This window comes from Anoplophora glabripennis, unplaced genomic scaffold (genome assembly GCF_000390285.2).
Source record: "Anoplophora glabripennis isolate ALB-LARVAE unplaced genomic scaffold, Agla_2.0 scaffold136, whole genome shotgun sequence".
NCBI classification, from domain to species: Eukaryota; Metazoa; Arthropoda; class Insecta; order Coleoptera; family Cerambycidae; genus Anoplophora; species Anoplophora glabripennis.
The window spans coordinates 599,446-624,025 of record NW_019416313.1 but is presented as its reverse complement, the minus strand read 5'-3'; the positions used below and the strand labels follow the sequence as shown (position 1 = coordinate 624,025).

General features: G+C 36.4%; 1 protein-coding gene across 1 annotated transcript in view; it reads left to right on the top strand.

Moving 5' to 3' along the window:
* Positions 1-22,134, top strand: part of LOC108911623 — a 98,115-nt gene extending 75,981 nt beyond the window's left edge. Inside the window, exons 5-7 of the mRNA XM_018716601.1 lie at positions 16,635-16,768; positions 16,993-17,224; positions 21,642-22,134. Of these exons, the coding sequence (XP_018572117.1) occupies positions 16,635-16,768; positions 16,993-17,224; positions 21,642-21,718 (443 nt within the window). The 3' untranslated portion in view covers positions 21,719-22,134. The remainder of the gene's footprint in view (positions 1-16,634; positions 16,769-16,992; positions 17,225-21,641) is intronic.
* The last annotated feature ends 2,446 nt before the right edge of the window (positions 22,135-24,580 follow it).

Sequence of the window (24,580 nt, the reverse complement as noted above, 5' to 3'; positions counted from 1 at the left end):
ACCGTGTTATATCAATATTCCTACGGGACCGGAAAAGACAGGCGCTGCAGGAATCTCCACCAAAGCGCAGTAATCCGCAAAAGGAATTGCAGCAAGGAATTCCGCAGCAATTATGACAACTCAAAGCCACGAGGCTCCGCTGAAATAATAGATAAGTCAGGCGGAAGGCGGATATCGAATTAATTCGTCCCAGTACTGTTCCGGGAACGTCAAATTACGTTTAAGCTAAATAAATTAATGTGCGTGGAGTGACGTTAATACCTGCAAAGCTATCCGAAACGGATAAGCGTCTGAGTTTGAGATACAAGAAAGAAATGATCTTATAGTCTTTCCGATCTCAATTGAAGAATCAAGAGGTTGGCAGTATGTACCAGGTTCGGTTGCTGACGCAGCAACTCGGCATTGAAATATTTGAAAAACTTGTTCCCATAGTTATTTAGCCATACCCATATACAGGTCTGGTCGCTCAGTTGAAGAATGAGCGCGCGGTCAAACGCGGCACAAACACAGCCGCACTGGCCGACCTGGCCATAAATTCAGTTGTCAACCTAGCAGTGCAGTGCAGCAATGCGGAATTTGGTGTAAATCACGTAATTTAGAGAGAGATATTTTGTTTACTAATATTATTACAACATGGCATTTGGAGATCTTTTGAAAAGGAACAAAACGCAATTTATTTTATTTATAAATATAATAAAATTGTTTGAGGACATAAATAATTATAATATGTTGTTGGTCAAATGAATATACAGGGTGTGGATATAGATTATAATCTATAAAAATTAAACTACAGCTTCCTGATGATATTTGTAACAAAAAACTCTTATACCAAAAAGTCTATCTTAGCTTTTTTTTGTAAATTAAAGTTAATTTCTTCAACGAAAATGAGGGCTGACTCTGTGTTATTTATTAAAAACTTAGGAAATGTTTTTATGCGACCCGAGATACAACCTTATAATTTAAGTCGGTATAATCTAATACTAGTAATATTAAAAGAAGGTTAGGCTACATTGTCAAAAAAAATTGTGCAGTCAACTGATTTTGTATTTGTATTAAATTCATTATTCACTTAATTGTTAAATATTAAGCATCGTCCATCGACTCATCGGCGTTGAAAAGTGAAAGATTCCAGACAAAAGTGAACTTTTATAAAGAAGTAAAAAATAAGAATAGCGTGCCGATTACCTACATTAAAAGCGAGATTCTTATTTCTTACGCTGCTTAATTTTTTAGCTTATGCACAAACTAGTTTTACAATGAACCGAGAAAACAATGCATTTACTATTTCCGAAAGTGTCGATATGGTGTTAGTGTATGGTGCAGCCGGAGAAAATGCACTCGCGGCGACTAGGTTGTACCGGGAATGATGGCCACGTCACCCCCCACGTGCAAATGCAATCCTACAGTGCGTTCAGCGGCTGCAAGAAACGGGAAGTGTTATTCCTCGAGGAGAAGGACGTGGTCAGCAAGTGAACCTTAGTGTTGAAGATGCAGTGTTGAAAAATCTTGACGAAGACCCCACAATTAGTACTCAACGAATCGTACAGCAAGTAGGAACCTCATCTCGTACCGTATATCGCATCTTAAGGCGCCAGCTGTTGCACCCTATCATCTGCAACCAGTTCAAGAGATTTTACCCCCGGATTGTGAACAACGAATGCGTTTTTGCAGATGGTTTTTACGGCAATGTGCCAATCAAGTAGACTCTCCTACTTATGTTTGTGTAACAGATGAGGCGACATTTAGCCGTGAAGTGAATTTCCATAATATGCACATATGGGCCGATGAAAATACTCACGCGGTTAGGGAAACTCATTTTTAACATCGGTTCTCGGTAAGTGTTTGGGCTGGCATAATAGGCCATATACTTCTGGGTAGCTATTGGACGCTTTGGTCCTGTGCCGTGGCCACCTCTATCACGCGATCTAACTCCAAAGGACTTTTGTCTTTGGAGTCACTTGAAGTCATTGGTTTACAATACCCCAATTGATACGGTGGAAGAATTGCGAAACCGTATACTTGAAGCGCTGAGACAATTAGGGGAACATCTGGAATTTTGGAAAATATTCGCCAAAATTGGATGCGTCGGTGCCATGCCTGTGTCCGCGCTAATGGGGATCAATTTCAACGTTTTGAAGATGATAAATTGAGCTTGCCGAAACAAAAAGTCGCGTCCAACTCTAATTTCCTGGCTTATACTAATAATTATTATAATAAGAAAATATCAGTTTTTTTAAATAGCTATTTTTCTTACTTTGTACTTTTGCATTGAAAAATTCCCCCAAAAATTGAGAAGTATATTTCTATCTTTCAACTACGACTTGTTTACGCGGCTGGTCTACAGCACGTAACTCATCATACAGCACACGGACAGGACCGTTCCAGAGAAAATATATTGATCCACAATTGAACTTTAATTTACGAAAAAAAAAAACGCAAAAATAGAACTTTTTCGTATAAGACTTTTCTATTACAAATATCGTTAGGAAGCTATAGTTTAATTTTTATGGATTATAAACGCTACACCCTGTATAATATAAATTTTCTACACATTATATACAAATTATTATAATTTTTTACCTTTAGCAGAAAACTTTTTTAGGGACGCCTATGAATCTCATTAAATTTTAATGCTAGGCTTTTTTATACATGTTCAACTGACTTCGGAAAGACTATACATGAAACTGAAATACCATTGAATAGGCATTGTCGTCGTCGCATTATCCAGGTCGGCGGAAGCCCAAAACGTCGTGATTGTGATCATTTTCCATAACCCCCGTTCAAATTCATATAAGTGATGAAAGAATAACATTTGGGCAGAAATCGATATAACGAGACTTATTTTTGATGGGCGGTTTCGTTAATGATATTCCTTTGGTATTATAAAAATAAAGGTACTTATTCTCGTCATTATAAGATTTTCAAAGCTCAAAAGACATTCCCGATTATGAAATCTACCAAATCATAAACCTACCCCGCCATCGAATTATATTATTGAGAATTATACGTCTCCTCGTGAAAGCCCATCGACATGACATAAAATTGCCTCGTCGAATTCGAGCGGGTATTATATTTTTTTTTCAGTCGAATTTAAATTACTGTAATGCCTAAGCCAGCTATGTTTTGGAATCTCCACAGCCAGTTTATCGAAAACGAATTTACTTCGTCGGCGGATTTTTCGCTAAAACCTTTTCGCTGTCTCTTATTTGTAAACATTTGAAGGCCTTGTTACATAAAACATAAGCCAGAAGTTCTCTATCTCGTATAACAAATCCAAGTTGAAATAAATACGAGAAGCAAGGCGTAAATTCCAAAGCTCAAATCTACACTCATAGAATGGTTTTAATGCATCGATATCCAAATAACTGTGAATTAAGATAGTTCAGGTTAAGCTAGGTAGCCATATAGACGTCACGGACAATGTGATTGTGCAAATAATTAACAGTAGTTCCTTCATTATATCAAGAAGTTTATTGTTTTTAAATATTTGAAAGTTTGGGAAGATCAACTCCTTATTTTGTTGTGTGCTATAATTATTTCGCTTTATCGAAAAATCTGGAAAGGTCCCTAATAAATAAACATCCCGTTAAGGGCTGACAGTTTGATAAGCCCTTTAATACCGGGATCATCCATTGTCTCAGCTCGATGATACTCTCGTACGATACTGCTTTATCTCGATTACGATGCGGTCCCGAAAGGTACAGTCGACGGACTGCTACATTGGAAAAAATTGATGTGTAAATATCAAATTCCCCTGGATTTGTTTTCCGAGCACTCTCTATCTCCCTTTTTATAAATATTAAATTCATGACATCAGCAGTTTTATTTCTTAAATTCCTTTAACAAAGCACGCGCTCGATATAGCTTTTATATATTCAACTCACTTTGCATCTTGTAAAAATAAGAAACGTTTCAATGGGATCGACGAATGCTTGCACGAACGACTTCCTATGAAGTGGAAAGCTTTGAAATATAGATAAAAATAAAGTATTTCAAGTATCGTTTAAATGTGGTCGATATTCTGTTGGTATCACATAGTCCTTTATTGAACACTTACGAGGTCTGTTTAGAATCGATTTTTTTTTAACTTATTACATATTCATTTTTGCATTATTGGTCATTATCTCCTTCAAAGTGCTCCCCCATTCACTTGAAATTCATTTCAAATGACCTTTAAAGTCTGTGACGAACTTGCTTTGATTTCATCAATAGTTTCAGCACCGATTTAATTTCGGAAATAATAAAAACTCGCAAGGGGCCAGGTCTGAAGAGTAAGGAGGGTGAGATGCTAACCTCTCCTGCAATTTCTCTGACAGTCAATCGGCGATTTTGTAGATTATTTGTTAGTGCTCGGAACGGATGAGTCAACTCAGTTAACAATAATAGTTGAACAGTTAAGGGTCAAGTAGGTTTAACGTCGCCATAAAGTCGTCGAGAGACTAGTGCCTCTTGTCAGTGGGAGTAATAAATTTGCAAAGCCGTCCTTCGGAGAAGGCCTCATGAAATTTAGCATTGTTTTTGAACAAGTTGACTTAGACCGTTGGGGCCAAGTGTTAGGCTTCTTGTATCGACGGTTTAGCCCATGGTGAAGGGAAAAATCGATATTTCTAATAAGATATTTAAATAAGTTGTTAGAATATTGCGAGGAAAATAATAATACATCAAATAGCTGGGTTTTTAGGTGGATTTTCCAAGCTATAAGAATAGATTAAATGAGATTGACACCAGTTAATTAGGTAATTATTAACATGATATAGTTAAGCCTCGCCTCTTCTGCTCATAAACGTTCCAATTTTTCATTGTAGGAAGTTCCATATCCATCATATTCTCCACGAAGGACATCCGTTGTATTTATTAACCTCTTAGAGTAAATGACATAACAGCTTTTACGGTGTCGGGACAACGCCATCCGGGATATCATTTTCGACACAACGGTTGTGAATCGTTACAAATATTTGCTTAGCCCTTGTTAACTGTCGCTTTTAAGCTCGCCGAGTGTGTTTGTCTATGGGCTTCCCTATACAATAACAGCTTTAAGCGATGAAACGGAGAGGTAGAATGGAAGGCTAGGGCAGAGTTACTCAATGGCGCGACAGTGTTAATACAGGATGTAACATTCGTCAAGGGGCAGTTTTTTAGATGCAATAGTATGTGTTTCCTTGATTTTATTTTGATCGAGTAAATAGTCGAGTATAAAGTTGTCATATTTTTTTCATTCAATTGTTTTTAAATTTATTTTGATAAAATTCAAATTCCCATTTCAGTAACAACCTTGACAAAGGTGTTTGCATTAATAAAAAAAAAATTCAAGTCTCTTAAACATTTGCAGGCTTCTAATAGGTTTGAAATATTTATCAATAAAATTCTTTCAGCCTCCTCATTTTCACTTTCAGAATCAAAAGTAGTGTCACTTGTTTCTCTGATATCTTCAATACAGTCACTGGTTGTCAGTTCTGCACTTTCTGTTGCACGTTACTACCAATCATTGCGAATTATTTCAAATTTATAAATGGGTCATCGATATCCATGTCAAAGCATTGGTTATGGTAATGTTTTTCTCTGTTTCTTGAAGAGAACAACAAACTGAAGACCAGGAAAGCTAGGTTCTAACCATTTTTTTTTCATAAAACCGAGTCATTTTGTGTAGGAGACTAACAAAGGTCACCATTTAACGTTCAATGAAAAATAATACCCATTTCCACACCACCATGAGGTATAGTATATGGCGCGTTTTTTTCTGTGGTTTCCGAAGTAGGCGTAATGAAAATGAAATTACAAATACTTATAACGCTTTGATACTGATAAGGCAACGAAGTCTCAGAGTTGTGTGGAATCAATTCTTCTGGCGCAGTAGCTTCTTCTCTACTTTCTGTATCGATTTCATTACACAGCGATTCTAAGATCGTATCAGTGTCTTCATCGTCATCACTATCTTCCAATGATTGAGGCAAGTTATCACATCTATTTTCACAGTTTGAGCAAATTTTAGAACAGTTGAGCCCTGCTTTCCTGCATCCACGTGCTCCCCGACATCCTTTCTTGCATTTACAAGGAATTATATAGTTTAAGAAGAACTTCTGGAGCAGGAGCTTGGAGGGTAGACCATTTTTGTCTTTCTTCCAATATATTGCTGTACCTGATGATACCTTCGAAACGAATGTCGTCTTGCTGCTGCTTTGTAGGAGGCAATGAAGCGATGTTAAATTTATTCTTGTATGCTGATTTTATGAAACGTTGGTGCCTACAAGTGTTGAGAGGTATAAATCCTTCTCACCTTCCATATTTGCACAGAACAAAAATGTAAATCGGTCGTTATGTAGAAGTGGCCACTAACAGACATTTTATACTGTATTTAATTTGTGAACCTCAATTCAATTTTTGCAAAATTACCAGCGGCTATCGTAATCAATTTTAGGTTTATTTTAAGACAATTATAATTGTATTCACGCGAAGTAAGTATATTTGTAAAATTACTATCCCTTATTTTTCAATGTGTAAAACGTCTATTTAATTAGAGATTAAGCCGTCGACTATGGAATTTGTCTTACCAACGAAATGGTAATTACTGCTAAGAGCATTGTTCAGATATCTTGTTAATTAGACTCAAGAGCTAACCCTAATGCGGATCCGTTAGAGGACCCTTTAATTACCCATAACGTCAGTAGTTACTGATTATGTTATTCAAAACAAGATATATTGTAGTTATAGTTGCATATAGTTACATTACCGACTGTTTTGACATACAGTTTTGTTTGATTTGATAACACCGCAAATCTGGCGAACAGCTACAGATACAAGAAATGGTATTACTACAGAAAAAACAAGGATTGACCTTCAATTAACCTTGAACGTGAGCAAACAGACACTAAAAGTTAAAAAAAATTTGGGTATGTTTCTGGAAAAAATATAATTGATGACATCATTAATCGTTTCTGTCAAATCCCAAAGATAATAGTTTCGATTGAAAATGGAACTTAGCTCATCCCTTTTAACATCACGTGTTCCAAATTTTTTGTATCCTCACAGTAGGCCCATACTATGGAGTTTGCGACAAATAAGTTTGCATCTGAGATGGCTCCGTCTACGATGGACACGACCTAATTCCTAAAATTGTCCACGTTATTCTATCTTGGCTTAATAGCAAGCATATCCTACCCAACGGCCGGCAGAACACGAGCCCCTAAAATTGAAAAAACGACTATTTCAGCTCCTACAAACATCCCTGCTTCATCAAAATTCCTGTACTACCCCCTGCGGCCCACGGAAATTTTTATTCACCCTATTCCATATGCAAATATATTGTGGCTAAACGAAATTAGTTCCATTTAGATGTTATGTCCCTGGTCACATACAAAGAGGGGGATATATTTTTATTCATACCCGCCTCAGCGGGATAGAGAGGACTGAAATTTTTACCAGCTTTGGATATCGACCTGCTTCGTATGGTAATTTTAGAAGGGAAAAGTGTGGGCGGTCTAAATAATATGAATTTTCTTAAGGGTAACTCGTTTTTTTATTAAAAAATTCCGTGCTATCGACAACTGAAGAAAAATGAACTGCCGACTAGCAAATAGCAGTAAGGTTGATAAGTAATATGATCCCTTATAGCAATTTTTACAGCACGCACGAAGGAGAAACGATTTTCCTTTCTGTTCCGTTGGCCGGCGGCGGGCGGCGGCGCTGCCCCGTGCGAGGGGCAGACATGCACAACTCACGTAAAATGTATACAATTACGTCGGTCACGCTACGCGGACGAAACAGCGCGGCAAATGGGGCAATTTGGTGCTAGAAGGCAAAGGAAATATTTCGCACGTTCATTACGGTCCGTAAAAAGTACGTAATAGTCATATTCGGTCCTGTATGACGACGCAAATCGCCCGCCGCATAAACACTTGTTTTAGGGAAACGTTGAATATATTTTTATTATTTTATATACACTGCGATTAATTTGAATATGACAAAAATAAAATGGACGGATGTCGCTTCCGAGAAATAATAACTATGGATGATTGGGACATGTTTTGAGAATATATAAAATACATATTTCTGTTCAAAACCTTCAATCCACAACAGGGACAAAATGGAATGCCAAAACACTACTAAAGACTAATAGAAAGTATGTAGAAAATGGCTTTATTAATATCAGATGAGCAATATTTGAAGATGACGCCGTAAGGTCTGTTTGGTACTATATATATAATCCTTTATCAATTATTCGAATTAAACTACTTGTATATGGATGATATAAAGACATACACATCTAGGGATATGCAGGGACTGTTAAAAACCACAGAAATCATGTCGAAGGATATACACATGGAGTTCGGAGTAAGTAATTATAAGAAAAATTAAAATGGAAACATGAACTCTAGACCTATCGACGCAAGAACAGTCTTTCGTCTACTAAAGACGTTAAAGTTCTATCTAAATAGACAGACACTTGAATAACCTCAATGTGACGCCACTGGACCAAACAGATGCAGTTCCCCCGACACTGCGTTCTGAAAATAATCCCTGAAAATTATTGCCGTGCATCCAGGATAAAATTTAGCGTCCCTGAAGTTTTAATAAAGACCTCGCGAGCGAGGACGCCCGACGAGGGGATTAATAAAACTTTTGAAAAACACCCGAAAAGAAAGTTAAACGTTTTTTATTAGTTTTCGAATCGTTCAAGTGTTACAACGCGAACTTATTTAATGTCGAGGAAAATAAAAACGTTTTTCTTGGCACAAGCCAAACTGAGGTGCACAGAAAATTATGAAGTTTCTTTAACAAATATACAAGGTGCGCTTCAAAGTAAACATGACTTTTTCAAAATTAGAACAAACAGTTCTTTTGGTAAACACGATTTATTTTATTCAAAATAAGTCCCCTTGTGAGTCAATACAGCGATTTTAGATCGTCGGTTGGGATGTCCTTCATGATGTCAGTGCAAATCTTTTGGATGATTTTTATGTCTACATATGGCTTTCATCGACAGATGCGTTTTCCGAGAAAGTAAAAGTCGCATGGTGCCAAATCAGGCGAATACGGGGAGTAGTTGACAGTTAAAATGCGATTTTTACCCAAGAGATCGGTCACAATTTCCTCATACGTGATATTCTGGTCGAATAATACAAATGCAATGCGTCAAACGCTTTAAAACGAAAAATACAATTGGACATTAACGGTTTGTCCAGATGGAACGAACTCTTTGTAAACAATGCCCTTGGAAAGCAAATCAACATTGTCTTGACTTCTCCAAACGAGATTTTTGGGGTTTGGCTCGTCTGGGTTACTGGATTATATTGAAAATACCCGTTTCATCAGTCACAATGTTGAAACGGAAGTGAGTCCTTTTTAGTCTCCTTGATGATGTTCTTCGAATTTTCAATTCTGAACAATTTTTGATCGTCAGTCAACTTATGTGTAACAAATCGTCCAAACATTTTTCTGTAGCTCCAATGTTCGGCCAAAATGCCATAAATTGATATTTTTAAGAAGCTCAATTCCATTTTCATCAATTTCAATTAAGGTTTTGGCTAATCCTTGTTGAAATCACGCACAATGTATCTATGTATGTATGTCGGGGTGGTGGTGGAAAATTGCTTTTCCACCGCGGCACTTAGGCCTTATTAGCCCCTTGTACACCCCCTTTCATTACTCGAGTACTTTTCTTCAAACCACCCTATTACTACACGGGTGGCTTGGTGGCAAAGTCTCGTACAATTTTTTATGTTACAGAGATTTATTTTATTTATTGCTCTATTCTCATTACCATTTTATCGGGGACCACACGCAGGCGGAAGGTGTTGAGCGACCCAGGTCTCTGGTAGGCTGCCACAGCCACGTTCCGAGCCTGCCTTAGGTCATCCATCCAAGATCCAGCCTGCGTCCGTGATGCTTACCTTGGCCGATCGAAATCCATCGGCCAAGATACACGGTTAGGCGGTCCCCAATCACGCACAATTTTAATGGAATCTCCGGTGATTACGGATTTCGGTTGGCCAACATGTCCTCATGCGATCATCATATTGCATATTGGTATATTAAACTCTTCCTCATTTTCTTTCCCCCACTTTACGCGCAAAGTGTAAGTACTTTTATTCCCAACATAAACAAGTTCATTAATCTTAATAAAGTATTAATTACAAGACGAAACATTTCGCGTAGCTCCGGAGAACAACATGCAAAGAAGTAATCAGCATTACAAAAGATGCAATCGCAATAATCCATTAGCTTCTATAATTTTTTACACATACAAACGCTGACAGAATAAGTTATTACTTCTCTCTGCATCAGTTCGAATTGACCTTTACCCTTCACATTTTACAAAGAGACTTAAATTCCTCGACGAATTCCGAAATAAGCGTACACTTTCATATGGAAACGCGCTGTTATTATTCTGAACTGTATTAAATCGTGTAAGAAAAAACTCCCTTCGCGTGGCCGCACGAAGCACAAATAGGTCATTTTCAAGGTTACCGCAACCTCTAGCGCACGAAACTCGAGCTGCCTTTGGAAGGCAAAGGCGTATAATTTTTCAAAGAAATTCTTTTGAAACTGAGTGAACACAGATTGGAGCTTTGGCACCTTTGCGATTGACAGTATAGCAATAGTACAGCGTTCTGAGTGTTGGTAAAGTCCTCAGGTGAAGCCAGGTGAGAAACAAAAATACATTTGAAAGGGAGAGAAAAAGAGAGAGGGAGGAAACCGATTTTAATTAATTGGGTTTGGAATTTGTTTGATTTCTATTCTTATTTTTAGTATACAGGATGTTAATGAAGTTATGTCAAAAGTTTAAAGGGCCGAAAAGGAGCAAAAACTGAGTTAACTGATGTCATAAACCTGTATCGGAAGTTTAAGGTCATAGAGAAAAAAGCTTATTAAAAAGGTGCTTAAAACTGTTTTGGAACTGCTGAAATACATGTATTTTACCGCAACGAGTACTTATAAAAAATACTGTAACACCGTTTACGAGTTTGTAGATTTCTTATGAAACCGGACTGTATTCGAAAGTCAGTTTGTAGTACATTGTTGTAGTGATTGCTGTGCTGTTTTTCCTTTTGAGTTGCCTAGACGCTTAGACGGTGCTTCATATCTAGAGTTTTTGCGCTTGCCGGAATTATTGGAAGACGTGCCATTAAATGTTCGGAAAAATATGTGGTTACTGCATGACGGAGCCCCCGCTCACTTTTTACGGATAGTGCGTGACTTTCTAAACATTACGTTAGATGCGGGGATATGTGGGGATATGTGAAAAGAAGTATTGTGTATTCCACGGAAGTTTGTGACATCCACCAACTGCAACATCGTATTGCCGAAGCTTGTAATACGATTCGAGAGGATATGGCAATGTTGCAACGCACGCGAGCGAATTGGATACGTCGCGTTAAAGCTTGTCTACAAGCAAATGAAAATGAGCAGTTCTTAAAAGGTGGTTTCTTGCAATGTTGAAGTAAATCATATTTTAAAATTACATTTTACTGAACACAAATCCGCGTATTTATCTGATTTTAACATAAAAGGACATGTGGTAAAAATATTAGACGTAAGTTAACACCCTATATGTATGTAGCCAACAAGAATCTAAATTCTCAAAGTAATTTGATACACATCTTTCTTTCACTGATTAATAAAATAAATAGTCTTTTTATTAAATTTTCCATTTTCTTTTTTTCGACATAAATAAGTTTGCGTCTGAGCGTCTCCGCGCTCAAAAGCGCGCAGGAAACTACAAGGAAATAACGAAAAAACTGCTTCGTTTAACTTTAATTCATCAAGTACCTAATGTTGTTGTGTTTCGTGAACACACACACTCTTCCTTCTATTTATTCGCTTCAATTTTATCCTCGGAAAATACTACACGGGTTTCATTCATTGCCGGGAGGCATGCGATACGTGCCGTGTTAATACAGTCCCAAACACTTTCTCTAGCGATTATCTGAAAATAATCCGGCCGCAAATCACTCGATTATCAACCAGGCCGTTCCGACAAATTGAATGTCGGCCAAAAATTGCTCCAATAAATCCGCTTAATCTTGTCCCGGGGTGTACGAGACCTCCCTCATTCGACGAGCATAATAAAACGGTCTGGTTATTATTATGGTCACTTGATAAGTGTGACAGACACGCGACAATTTAGAATGCATAGCGTTGTGTATCGCTCTTTCATTCTTGGACGTGTCGCGGGGGGGGGTTAAGATGGCTATATTTGTAAATTCGACCACACGAAAACGTCGATCCTCATCGAGAGTTTAGAATATACGTACTAGTTGTAATAAATTGGCGAAATATTATTAAACTATTGTTTGGACACTGATTCGCATCAAAAAATTATTAGGAAAAGGAATTTAATACCAATTATTTTAGTTTTACCAGAGCGGAAGGGTCAATAAGGCCGGTTTTCGACCCTATCAGATATTCGTCCTAATCATATGGAATATGCGTTTTGGACCTTCAAAAACAATATTAAATCGATTCTAGGCAAAACGGATACAACCCCCCAACCCAAACATTAAAAAATGTAACCATTTTTCTTACATGTAATGTACAGAATCATATAAATAATATTTTTCGGGCACAATTTAAGTAAAAACACTTGCTTATAATCATTTCCCCCTTTATTCCCCCTCCCACTCAACTGCATAACCTCTACAATCAGTGAGAGGCAAGCGGACTCACTTTAAACCGGCAACCAATATGTGAGAGGCAAAAGGACTCACTTTAAACCAGTACCCCAATCAGTGAGAGGCAAGGGGACTCACTTTGAACCAGCACCCCAATCGGTGAGAGGCAAGGGGAGTCACTTTAAACCAGCAACCCAGTCAGTAAGAGGCAAGAGTACTCACTTTAAATCAGCACCCCAATCAGTGGGAGGCAAGAGGACTCGCTTTAAACCAGCACCCCAATCAGTGAGAGGCAAGGGGACTCACCTTAAACCAGCACCCCAATCAATGAGGGGCAAGGGGACTCAATATTCGTTAAACCCCATCTGGTCACTGTTCGTCCCTAACCTTAAAAATACTTCAAATCGTTGAAATAATACGTTTCTACGATGAGTAACACAGTCTAACCACCATAATTTATGTTTTCGGGATCGCTGAAACCAATTCTGATATCAATATAACTTCAACTAGTCAGAATCCGTGCCAAACCTCAAAAAAGTTGCGCAAATTGCTAAGATCACACTTTTCTACGTTTAGGAATGAAATGTAACCAACATATCTTTATATTTTTGGAGTCACTGAATCGGATTCCTACATCCGTTTGAACCCAACTAGTCACTAGTCGTATCTAACCTCAAAAGCTATAATAGTTATAAAGTGCTACCACCGTATTTTTATGTTTTTTCCAAACGAGCATGTGATATGATGAAAGGTATGTTCTATATAAAAAGAGCAAATCCTTTTTAGAAGTTATGTATATTGTACTAAAGAAAAGGTAATACAGACTTTATATCTTAGCCATGATCCATGATAACGCCCTCAACCCGATTAAACACAAAAAGCATATATTGTTTAACCTGTTGAATTTAAAAATATCGAAAGGATTGACAGGACGGAATTTATTCTTATGTAAGTCTTAATCGATTCGGCAAATACTATTTCGAAATTTGTTTCGGTACGTTCATAAGAGTTTTTGGATGTTTTGGGTGGAGGAGTTTAATCCGATTTGACTAGAGTCGATTTAATATTGTTGCTTGAAGTTCAAAAAACATATTCCATACGTTTAGGATCAATTTCTGATGGGACTGAAAACCGGCCTTATTGACCCTCCTACTTTAATTGCCAACGCGAAGATAACAAAATTACTTTTTTAAACAAACTGGCCATGTGACTTGTAATCATTTTTCAAGGCTCTGTATACATTTTCACGTTATCTACACTTCCACACTTTTCTTTCTGTTCCAGTATTGCCTTGGAGATGTTTTATTAAAATTTTCTTTCTGTGCTTAAACATAAACTTTCAGAGAACTACTTTTAACCACGTAGAAACTTATGCACAAGGCAGTTGGAAGTTTTCTTAGTAAAAAGAACCCGCCAAGTTCCTAATTAGAGAAATACATTTTGTTGCATTTTCTCTACGACGCAAACTGGGATGAAATCGTAGCGGAGCGACTTCGAAATTGCATCGTCACGGCCTTCTTGGACCGTAAAAAACACCGCCGCCATCCTGAATTGCCAGCGGAGTTCTTAATGTCAGTTTCGGCTGTTCTGAATTTATCGAGAGACTTCGCTGCAGTTCTCTCGCTCGTTGCAGGAAGATATAATTCAAAACTTGGGGGACTCTGTCGACGAAAGTTATCAGGAGAAGTTGTAGTTCTACTCCGTCATACAAAGTGGCCTGCGACCAGAGTCAGGCGTCGAACTGAGAGTCTTCAGGCCAACTCTTTTTTTATTTAATTTTTTTTTTAACTAGCTGAAACAAAAGCCGGGACGCGTAGTAATTTATTTATTAGCCAAAAAGTAAAATATTTCAGTCAACACTGATTTAATTGATTTTTGAACAAGTTCACTTAGACCGTCGGGGCCATGTGACAGTCATCTGTCGCGTCCGGGAGGCGCCAATCTATGCTGGGACAGAACAAAGAAACCCATATTTTTAATAACGCGCGAAACTACGAGAAGAGCGTAGAGGTTCCAAATTAGGATTAAATCAAATTGTTAAATTGATAATAATTGGAAAGGAAAGTAATAGATCAAATTGCTGGTTTTTAGGCGGATTTTCCAAACTATTAAGAATATATTAAATGAGATTGACTAATCCGTCCCGTATTGCTACACGGAGTCACTAGAAGAAGGCTAGGGTTACTTGTAAGTTCAGTTAGTCAAAGAATTATTTATATAAATGTAAGTCCAGTCAATTAGGTAGGTAATTATTAACATAGTATAGTTATACCAAAGCGTCCAGATATTCAGGTTCCCGCCAATAAGATAAGAACAGAAACTTCTGAACCCAAGAAATGGGCGTGTCGAAGCGAGGTGTCGAATTCAGGAGAGATCCGAAAAACAGGCAGTTCTTCCTTGGGTTTCACATTGAGCAGTCTACTTAGTTTAGAGTCTCGGATCAATTTAATAATGGATAAAGTCATTTCAAATTTTGCTATGGATCGCGCATTCCCTGAATCTCGGTGGCGTGTCAATAAATTAATTAATAATGTTGTTCGAGCCCGTTGTGTCGTTAATTTGTTTATTTGTTTGTTTTGTTTTTATTGTTATTAAAACTCTTCCTGGAAGTTTTGGTGTGTCTTTCTTGTTCTTCCAACTTAAGTGTCACCCTATACAACCAACCACTGGATTACCTTGTACATGAGCGACATACGGTAAGTGTCTGGTATTCATTCTCAGAACATACAACATTTCTAAGTTCCCACGTATTAATTAAAGTATAATGATAATTATAAACTCCCTTTCGAGAATTGAATAGTAAACTCTAAACGATATATAGATAAATAAAGAAATAATCCCTCAGGTTGCATAGCGGACAACCCGTAACTTTTTTATTTTTCGACTTACCTGTACTACAAAATTAGTAGATTTTAACCGGATAACGTCCTGATCAGAAATGACCGAGGAAATTACATTTCCTTTCGCGACAGTCACCCTGGGCGAAATAACTGACGCCTTATTAATCAATAAGCGATTCCTGCTGCAGCAGGACGGCGCGGGACCCTGTATTCGAGGCACGTACCTGCCAGAGAAAGAAATACATTGGGAAAATGCCCCAATTTATTATTGGAACAGGCCTAATAGGTATCCACGCTTGAATGCTCGGCGGCGTCGGGGAAGCTTATACTTCATTTATCAAAAAGCGAGACGCGCGGCGCGTCGTAATGGATTTACCGATTTCGTGAAAAGTTGGGAGGCAAGTGATGCAGCTAATAACGTGGGGTGGGGGTCCATTGTTGGACGTGAGGGGTGGAGGGAAGTTGGAAAGTTGTAATTTTCGAATTCTGGCTGGGGGAATCTTAATCTCCGATAATTTTGCCCTAGGGAATTCAGGAATTAACAATATGTACCTATATTGTCCCAAAATGATAGAACAAAATTCATATTTTTTTCCAGTTCAGATTTTTGAAAATCGCTGAAGCAGTCAATTAGTAAATGTCGCTTTTCTGCAATATTTTTTTTTAGCCATGTTTAACAGACCTACAACATTACCGACATTTTTTTAAATAGGACGCTCTATATTTTATTGTATAAATAGATAGCCACCACCTACACAACTATATTGAATTATCTAATTTTTGTCATTGTTAATTTACCGACATTTATAATGTATTGCACTGAAATTTGCCCTCACTAGTGGGTTTTTAGTTTGTAGGATAAGTATTTAAAAATACTTAAAACACTAGATGATGCCACAACACTCTGACGGCTGTCTGAATATACATCATTATATTGTATAACTTTGACCAAATCCTTTACTATTTTAATCCTATTTCTACAGTGTTTGCACTATTTTCAAGTTGTCTTCTTTGATGTTGTTCCTCTTGGTCTCCTTGGACAAATCCTGGATTCGAGACTTTATAGTATTTCCGAATTATTTGAATTAACATATCTGCGCACTATTTCCTTCGCACAGGTTGCAATTTTTGTATTTTCAACCAAGTCGTTAGAGACTTTGAACAACGTGTCTTCCTCTTGTTACAGATCTCCCTCAGGAGAATCCTGTGATCACTGGGGTGGAGATGCAGTACCAGATCGGCGACGAGATCAATCTGAACTGCACCTCGGGCAAGAGTTACCCAGCGTCGATCCTCCACTGGTACATCAACGAACAACAGGTAATTTTTTTAGGGATTTCAAGAAATAGTATTGTGGGAAACAACCATACAGTATTACACCCGCAATATCTACCAAACAGCTAAGATCATTGGTCAGTAGAACCACCAGACATATACATTTTGGAATTTATTACCTCTCATCAGTACAGGTGACACGACCGACGAATGATCTAGTTGTTTTGATGACCTTCTATTGGTGAGATATAACGAACAAAGTGTATTAGATCCAGAAGCCGGAAGCCCTGATCGAGTACCCTCTGTACCACCACGCCCAGGGCCTGGTGTCGGCGACGCTGGGGCTGCACTTCAAGCTGAGCAACCACCACTTCAGGGGAGGGTCCATGAGGGTGAAGTGCGTGGCATCCATAGCGCCCATCCTCTATCACAGCGACAGGGAGAGTGTCGTTCAGACGCAAAGCCTTCCCATCAAGGACCTCCGGGAGGCCCTCCTACTTGGTGAGTGGTCCAGCTTCGTCACTTCCGGTATGCATGCCATTTTCATACCTTAACCTCATTCACGAAATTGCTAAGTATAGGTTATAAAAACAAAAACAAATATAATTGTGAACATGTTTTTGCTGCTCCCACTACAGTAAATAGACTATTAATATATTGTTTTTAAGGAGGTAAGTGGATTTTACCGTAGAAGTGGGAGTTGCTATGGACAACGGGAGGTAAGTGAGGTAACTTCCACCCACTATGTCTCTTGATTGCTAATACGTAACGTTGCCGATGTTCTTCGGAATGAATGGCCTGTATATGTTTCAGGATGTTCTAGTTTCAAAAACTGGGAAATTTTTTAAAGAATCATAGAAAGGGTATTCTTGCCGACTGGTTAGATGTAACATCTACCTAAGCCAATATAATCTTGATATATTTCTTGAGACCACCAATATTTTTGTTCTGGTACCATTCTTTGAAATTTCTATATGTTTGTCCGTAGCGCACTTTCGACTTCTCGGGCAATAAAAATTCGCAGGCAGCATTCCTTGCACTCTATTTGAAAATCGGTCATTTAGAAATAATAATACAAAACCAGCAAAATTGCAACTTTTATGTAGCTTTGTTTATAAACACCTTAGAAACGACAAAATCCAAACAATAAAGACGACTTTGCAAAATTTCAAATAAGGTCAAAATGAATTGATTAAGAAATGCCAAAAAATAAAACCTAATCTTTATTTCATGAACCATAAAGGGAACAGGTAAAATGTTATACACCACGCAGAGTATAATTTACCAGTCTCGGAGCCTATTGCCAGCCCTGGCTCCGCTCGGGCGCAAAGTCCTCCTCGACTGGTAAATAATACTTACCTCCTTTATGGTGTAAATAACTTGTTCAATATGAATGCTTTTCTCCAGAGATACTTTAGGAAAATTTAATTTCATGTACTGTTGTTAAAAATCTTAATAATTATAGGAAACTATATTAGTATCAAAATCTAATAAAAAATATTCCGTTTTTCCTTCATGTGAATCATTAAAGTAATTTCCTCGACCAAGACATCGAAAAATTAATTTATTAAAGTTAGAAGGTAATTTTCTTAATTGAATTTAAACTTTTTTCATTTACGGCTAACACATAACAAAAGGATTTATTACCACCCCTAATTTCTCATCCTTTTCGAGTAATCTCCCGCGACGTTAAATATTCAACATAAGCGCTCCTTTTCGCCTTATGGTAACAGGTTCCGGTTGATTTATTGATGAGTTAGATCAAGCTTGCCAACAGTTGCACTTATATCCGGTATGTGGCCGCCTCGAACGCATCAAGAGGGCCATGCCGATGATTTATACATCAGAATCTACACGGAAAAGAATTTGGAGGTTCTGGCAATTTTTTTACATCTATCCACAATCAGACGGTGTTGTGTTGCTATTTAAAAATTATTGTTAAGGATGCCGTTCTCACGAAAGAGATTTCCTATAAGAGAAAAGATAACTGCTATGATTTGATGACTTACTGCGGCTCTATGTCACGGGACATGACTGTTTTCAAGCATGACGGATAATACGTTACATTAATATTCCTAATATTTAATTTTGCTTCGTGAATAATTCTACTGCTTCACCCGCTTTAAGATTGTATTCGTAAAATCGCGTTAAACAAAGCCACACAAACAATATCGCAATCACAGCCCAGGAATAACAAATGGCTTGCCCTCAGGGATTAGATCCGTAAATATGATGTTAGAGCGCAATTCGGCTAAAAAATCGCTTTACATTTCGGATGGACCGAAAAGGACGGGACTGATGATTATTCTTTATGTACGGATTTGCCCTGCGAAAAATAAAACGATTGGGTTTTTTGCGAAATCTTGATAACCCCCGATGTTATTCGTTGGATCTTGAAAGCCACGTCCGAAGGTTGAGAGAGTTTTCAATTTTTTCATCGTTTTTCTCATCGTCGACAACTTTCTTATAGTCGGGATGTTCGACATGTCCGACACTTTTCCTGGGCTGAATTTTTTTATGCGAAAAAAATACCTTTAAAAGTTGTTATTGTACCACTTCAAAGTCATTCCGCCTCCACGGAGCTTAGCCCGAGAACATCAAGGGCATATCAAAGATTCCTAGCTAAAAATTACGCAATACATTCAGTATGTGGTATCAGCCAAATGGAGTAGTAAATTCAATAATAAATAAATGGGGGTGTGTTCGAAAAAACTCTCGGACACGTCGATTGGTATTTAGTTGTGCATTTTTGTCTACAAGAACTTTGTATACAGGGTGTGTCATGTAACAGTGGTCAAAACCAACTTTCTTATTTTAAATGCAACACCCATTTGCAATTATTAAATTTTATTTATTATTGAATTTATTCCATTTGGCTGATACACACTGTATGTGAAATTACCAGAGACCCTTGTTATTTTTATGTTGTTGAGATATGCCACCGCTACAATTCTATGATTAATGAGATACGTACAGTAAATATCACTTTGTTTTATGAAAACATATATTATTTTTATGGCGACCGCAATATATGTATGTAGCAAATGGTATGCTTGACTGTTATAAATAATAGCGAGTCATTAATATAATGTTATATGTGCTGTATACGGTACTGTTAATTATCCATTTACATTATATTCACTTCTCCGAATATAATTTTATAGCCATATCAATGACAAACAGCTCATGAAGCAGAAGTACATAAAATTAGGTACGTATTGAACATCAGAGAGTTGCTCTAGACCTTGGAAGAAGTATTAAAAAGAAGATTAATTTTGATGTATAGTTTTGGACCTAAAGTAGGGAATTTGCGGTACTTTCTGGCAACATCCTGTACAAAAAATTTTGATAATTTAAACGATTATCAGAAAGGGGCTTAAATGTTAGAGATAACTCATTTCGAATGTGACTGGAATTAACATTTACTTGACTTGAGTTGACGGAATAATTAGGAAACGAAGGTTAAAGATAAACCCTTAAAGAACCTTCGACCTTTCGAACTCTCAACAGCAAAGCTGAAATAATTAGTCAATTTTCCACCAACCCCCAATTTACGCCCTCGGAAAGCCTAAGATTTTCGCGTTCTTCGAAAAACTCACTTGATTTAGAAGATGAAAATACAGTTTTTTACATGCTTTCAATGGAAATACGTTCTTCTGAGGCCACTATTATCTCAATATTCTTTGATAGATGTTATAATATATCTACTATTGTCATAAGTAACGTGAACAGTACGTAGAACCTGAAACAGTGAACCAAATTGAGTTTTGTTTGACATATTACAATTTGAGAACAATTCTAATACTATTTCCCTTTATTAAATAGATAATTAAACCTTTTGATTAAATCCTTCGTCATAGGGAATGCTTTTGCGAAGAAACTGGAATAAAGCGCGATACACATCCACGCTTGTTCCATTTTAAATTAATTAAAGTCATTCCGCTGCACCGGTCTCAAAGCGTCCACGTGAAACTGTAGTCCGGAACAAAAGAAAGCAGTTGCAAACTCGATTAAATTAGTTGGAAGTTAACACTACGTGACTGGCATGGGTCGAAGGCAATCGCGACGGCCGGAAAAAGCGCTTTTACAGCTAGATTAAAACGGCACTTCGGACTTTAAGGACTATTATTAAGCTGGTTCTTAACAGCAGCGCTGCTGCGGTTGTAATTAGTATTAGTATTAAGTTAAATTATCAAGTTATCAAATTTCGTCCCAGTTTCCAATCCAAGCTAAAATTCACGACTATTTCAAGTCAACGTTTGAAGGCAGCGTCAGATTCCTGAGAGCTGACATCGTGCGGAGATCGCCCTAGTTTCGAAGCGCTCTCGTTAGACAGGCGATCGAACGTCGACTTTGATCACTTGCAGATAGATAACCAAACAAGTACCTGCCAGTACGTGTGTAACAGCAATTAGCTGTTACTGTATTGTTTATACTGAGTGTTAAACCAACACATATTTAGCAAAGTAGCCCATGCATTAATTTCAGGCAAATTTTTAGGTCGACCTGCATATTATAGTCCAGATATTAACCACAAAAATATTTGTAGGCAATACTTCAATTATCTCTTCTTGTCACTGTTATTGTTATACATACATTTAAATTTTAATTAATTGAGATAAACACTCAGTTAACGTCAAAGATAATGACGTGAATCAAAAATCAAATTGTTCACAAAAGATGCCACTACATTTTTATTCGAATAGACATTACATTATTGTAGCCTGCACACCCTACAATCTGTTTCAATTTTCGGGATCTCTTCTAACCCGTACATGCTAAAAATTTAAATTTCTTTAAAAGAAATCAATACTTGTTATTTGTTATAATCAAATGACATATGACCCGTCCATTTCATCTATCCACAAAAACAAATGAATACCTGCTTGACCTACTAACACATTTTTTTCATTTCCAGTGAAAAGCTCAACGAGTAAATCCTCAGCCGCGGGGATCATCCCACTTCTGATCTTAAGCATGCTTCTGATAACGTAAGTGTCCCGTAAAGTTTAATAAAAATCCAAGTGACAACTCAGTGATTATAACTGTGAAAGTGTGCAGCTCCGACGTCATTCTCGCCTGGATAATTATTTTTGTGATAGAAATTTTCCCCTTTAATAACGACCTAGTTACATCGTGGCGGTTGGGCAACAATGTAAGAGGCGTTGTTAATACAGTAATAAACTTCCCACGGGTAACTTTACGACCCTTTTACAGCAAAATTTAAAATGTAGAAAGATTGAAGAATATAGAGAACAGTAATTACTTGTATGTTTAAATTTTTAACCCTCAAAGGTCACACTAGTGCGGATTGGGATTTTGCCAACTTTGAACCTTTATGTATTTGTTATTTGTTAACCAAAACAGCATATCAACATTTTCCGAGAAAAAATTGTTAATAAAAAATGCAATTGAGAACATTTTTTTTTTTCGAAACATGACAAAATTCGTATTTTTTATAAATAATGGCTAGAAAAAAGTAAAAAATGGATTTTGAAATTCAGTCTAAATTTTTAGGAAAAAAAATCAAATATCATTTTTTTTTGTGATTTTTGGCTCTTTGTCTGCAAATTGATGTTTATTTTGCACTCTTTACTCTAAAAATATTAATTTAAACAATATTATCCATAAATGTTGGCAAATACATGTTACAAACTATTAGATAATGAAAATAAACATGTTAAAAAACGGTGGTGCCATTTCGCACAAGTGTGACCTTTGAGGCTTAATATTCCATCGTTTTGTCAGATTTCAACATGGTGCAGAATTTAATAATTTTTTAGACTAATTCACTGGATTATATAATTCTATATCGTATTTTTTATATCTTTACACGTGGTTATATTTTCCTAACTTTTCATTCAATCGTAATAGAAACATATCAACATACAATGATATGAAAGTAATAAAATTACTATTAACTTTTCCAAAAAAATTCTATATTATCTCTTTAATCAGGTTAGAATGAACTTAGTCAAGCAGACTAGTATTATTGTTATCTTTCATTGTATCGTAATTAATCTACAGGGTGTCCGGAAACAAATGAGTCATATTACATAGACAGCATTCTTGGATAAAAATAAACCGATTTAGATCAAGTTATCTTAATCTAATTTTGCTTCTTTGAAAAATTATAGGTTTCAAAGATCTTTCAATTAAATTTGATATGAAATAATTTTTTACCTATGGAAATAATAAGAATATTAGAAATACCCTTTTGTTTTTGCCACATTTTTTGCCATAAATTTTGAATAGAAAATTATATCTAATGCCTCCAAAATTCAAGTTTACTTTTATTGAAAGAAGTAGGGTTCATCCTTTTTCGGACATCCTGTGTAGGTGGAAATAGATGCTATTTTTCATATTTTTCGAAAACATATGAATCAAATCTTACTCATAATTTTCAATTCTTTTTTGGCGATTATGAAGATCATTAAAAACTTTTTATTTATATAAACGAACAGAGGATTGTAGATGGTTTTCATATACAGATTTCGGTATTTCTGTCAAATAAAAAGAATTTTTTTAAATAGATAACCCCAAAAGGAGTCGATTTTATAAATTTTTAATCTAACCAGAAATATCACAATAAGAAACTAATTTTTTTTAAACGTTTTTTATTTAAATATAAATGTCATTTATTTTGATGTAATCCTAGTCCAACAAATGCACATATTCAACAACGAATAATAAAGGCCTACTTAAAAACAAGAGCTGATTTAGTACATTTGCAATTAATTTTAACAAATATTTGTTATATGTATACACCTCCCAACACAATCATAGTTCGTATAAATCTATTCATTACGTTTCACAAAAACATTTATAATAATTTGTTGTGTACATAACGACATCATGCAAAGGATTCTGTAAAATAAATATCAGATTTGGCGTCACTCTTGTATATAAGCTTATAGATGTACGACCTGTTATCTATCACTAATGTGATATTTTTATTTATCCATTACCATATGCATAAGAATTAAATATTTATGGCTTGGCAATTTCAAAAATGAATTATTCCTATTTGTTAAATGGTTAAACTATAGCGCAATACTGTCATCCACGTCGACATTCAAGGGTTTTATTATGCTTGCGCACGTTGTACATAAAAAAAATATGATAGGGTACAATCATTTTATATAATAACTATAACTGTTTGAGTCTGATCAATTCAATTATGTTTTAGACTAGACGTTTTTTGGGAATAAAGTGTGTTTATGTCATGGAATTTTTTTTAATTTATTTAACATTGCCGTTTTCCTATTCCATCTGGTACTTGGTTACTTCGACATGAAATACAAGGTTCGATCAAAAAGTAACGGGAATTGTTCATTTCAATTTTTATCCCATCCTCTTCAAAGACCTTCTTAAAAACATTTATACCATTGATAAACTTGAATGCTTTGCTGCACTTAATTCCGTAGACACTAGGGTAGACTTATTCATTCGTTCTCTAAACACAAACTAAGTGTGGCAGCTGCCTAAAAATTGTCAATTGTACGGCACTGGCAGTACTACCAATACACAGAAAAGAATCAACTCGATAGGCAAGATTCAACACGCGCAATTTTAAGATTCCCGTTACTTTTTGGTCAGGCCTCGTACAAGGCATCAAGAAACCGTGTGTTTTACAGTATACTGCAGCCAATAGAAAAAATTGCTTTTATACAAAAGAAATTAAGGTAAGTACTAGCTAATATTGTAATAGAAAAGTAAATGGTTTCGTATGTATTTGATTTTGTTTTATACAAAAAAGAAAACAAATTTTGTAGTAAAACAGTAATTTCTCAACAATGAATCATTTGTCGTAAAAAATTTTTTGGCAACTTAAGACTAGTAGTTAAATTAGTATAG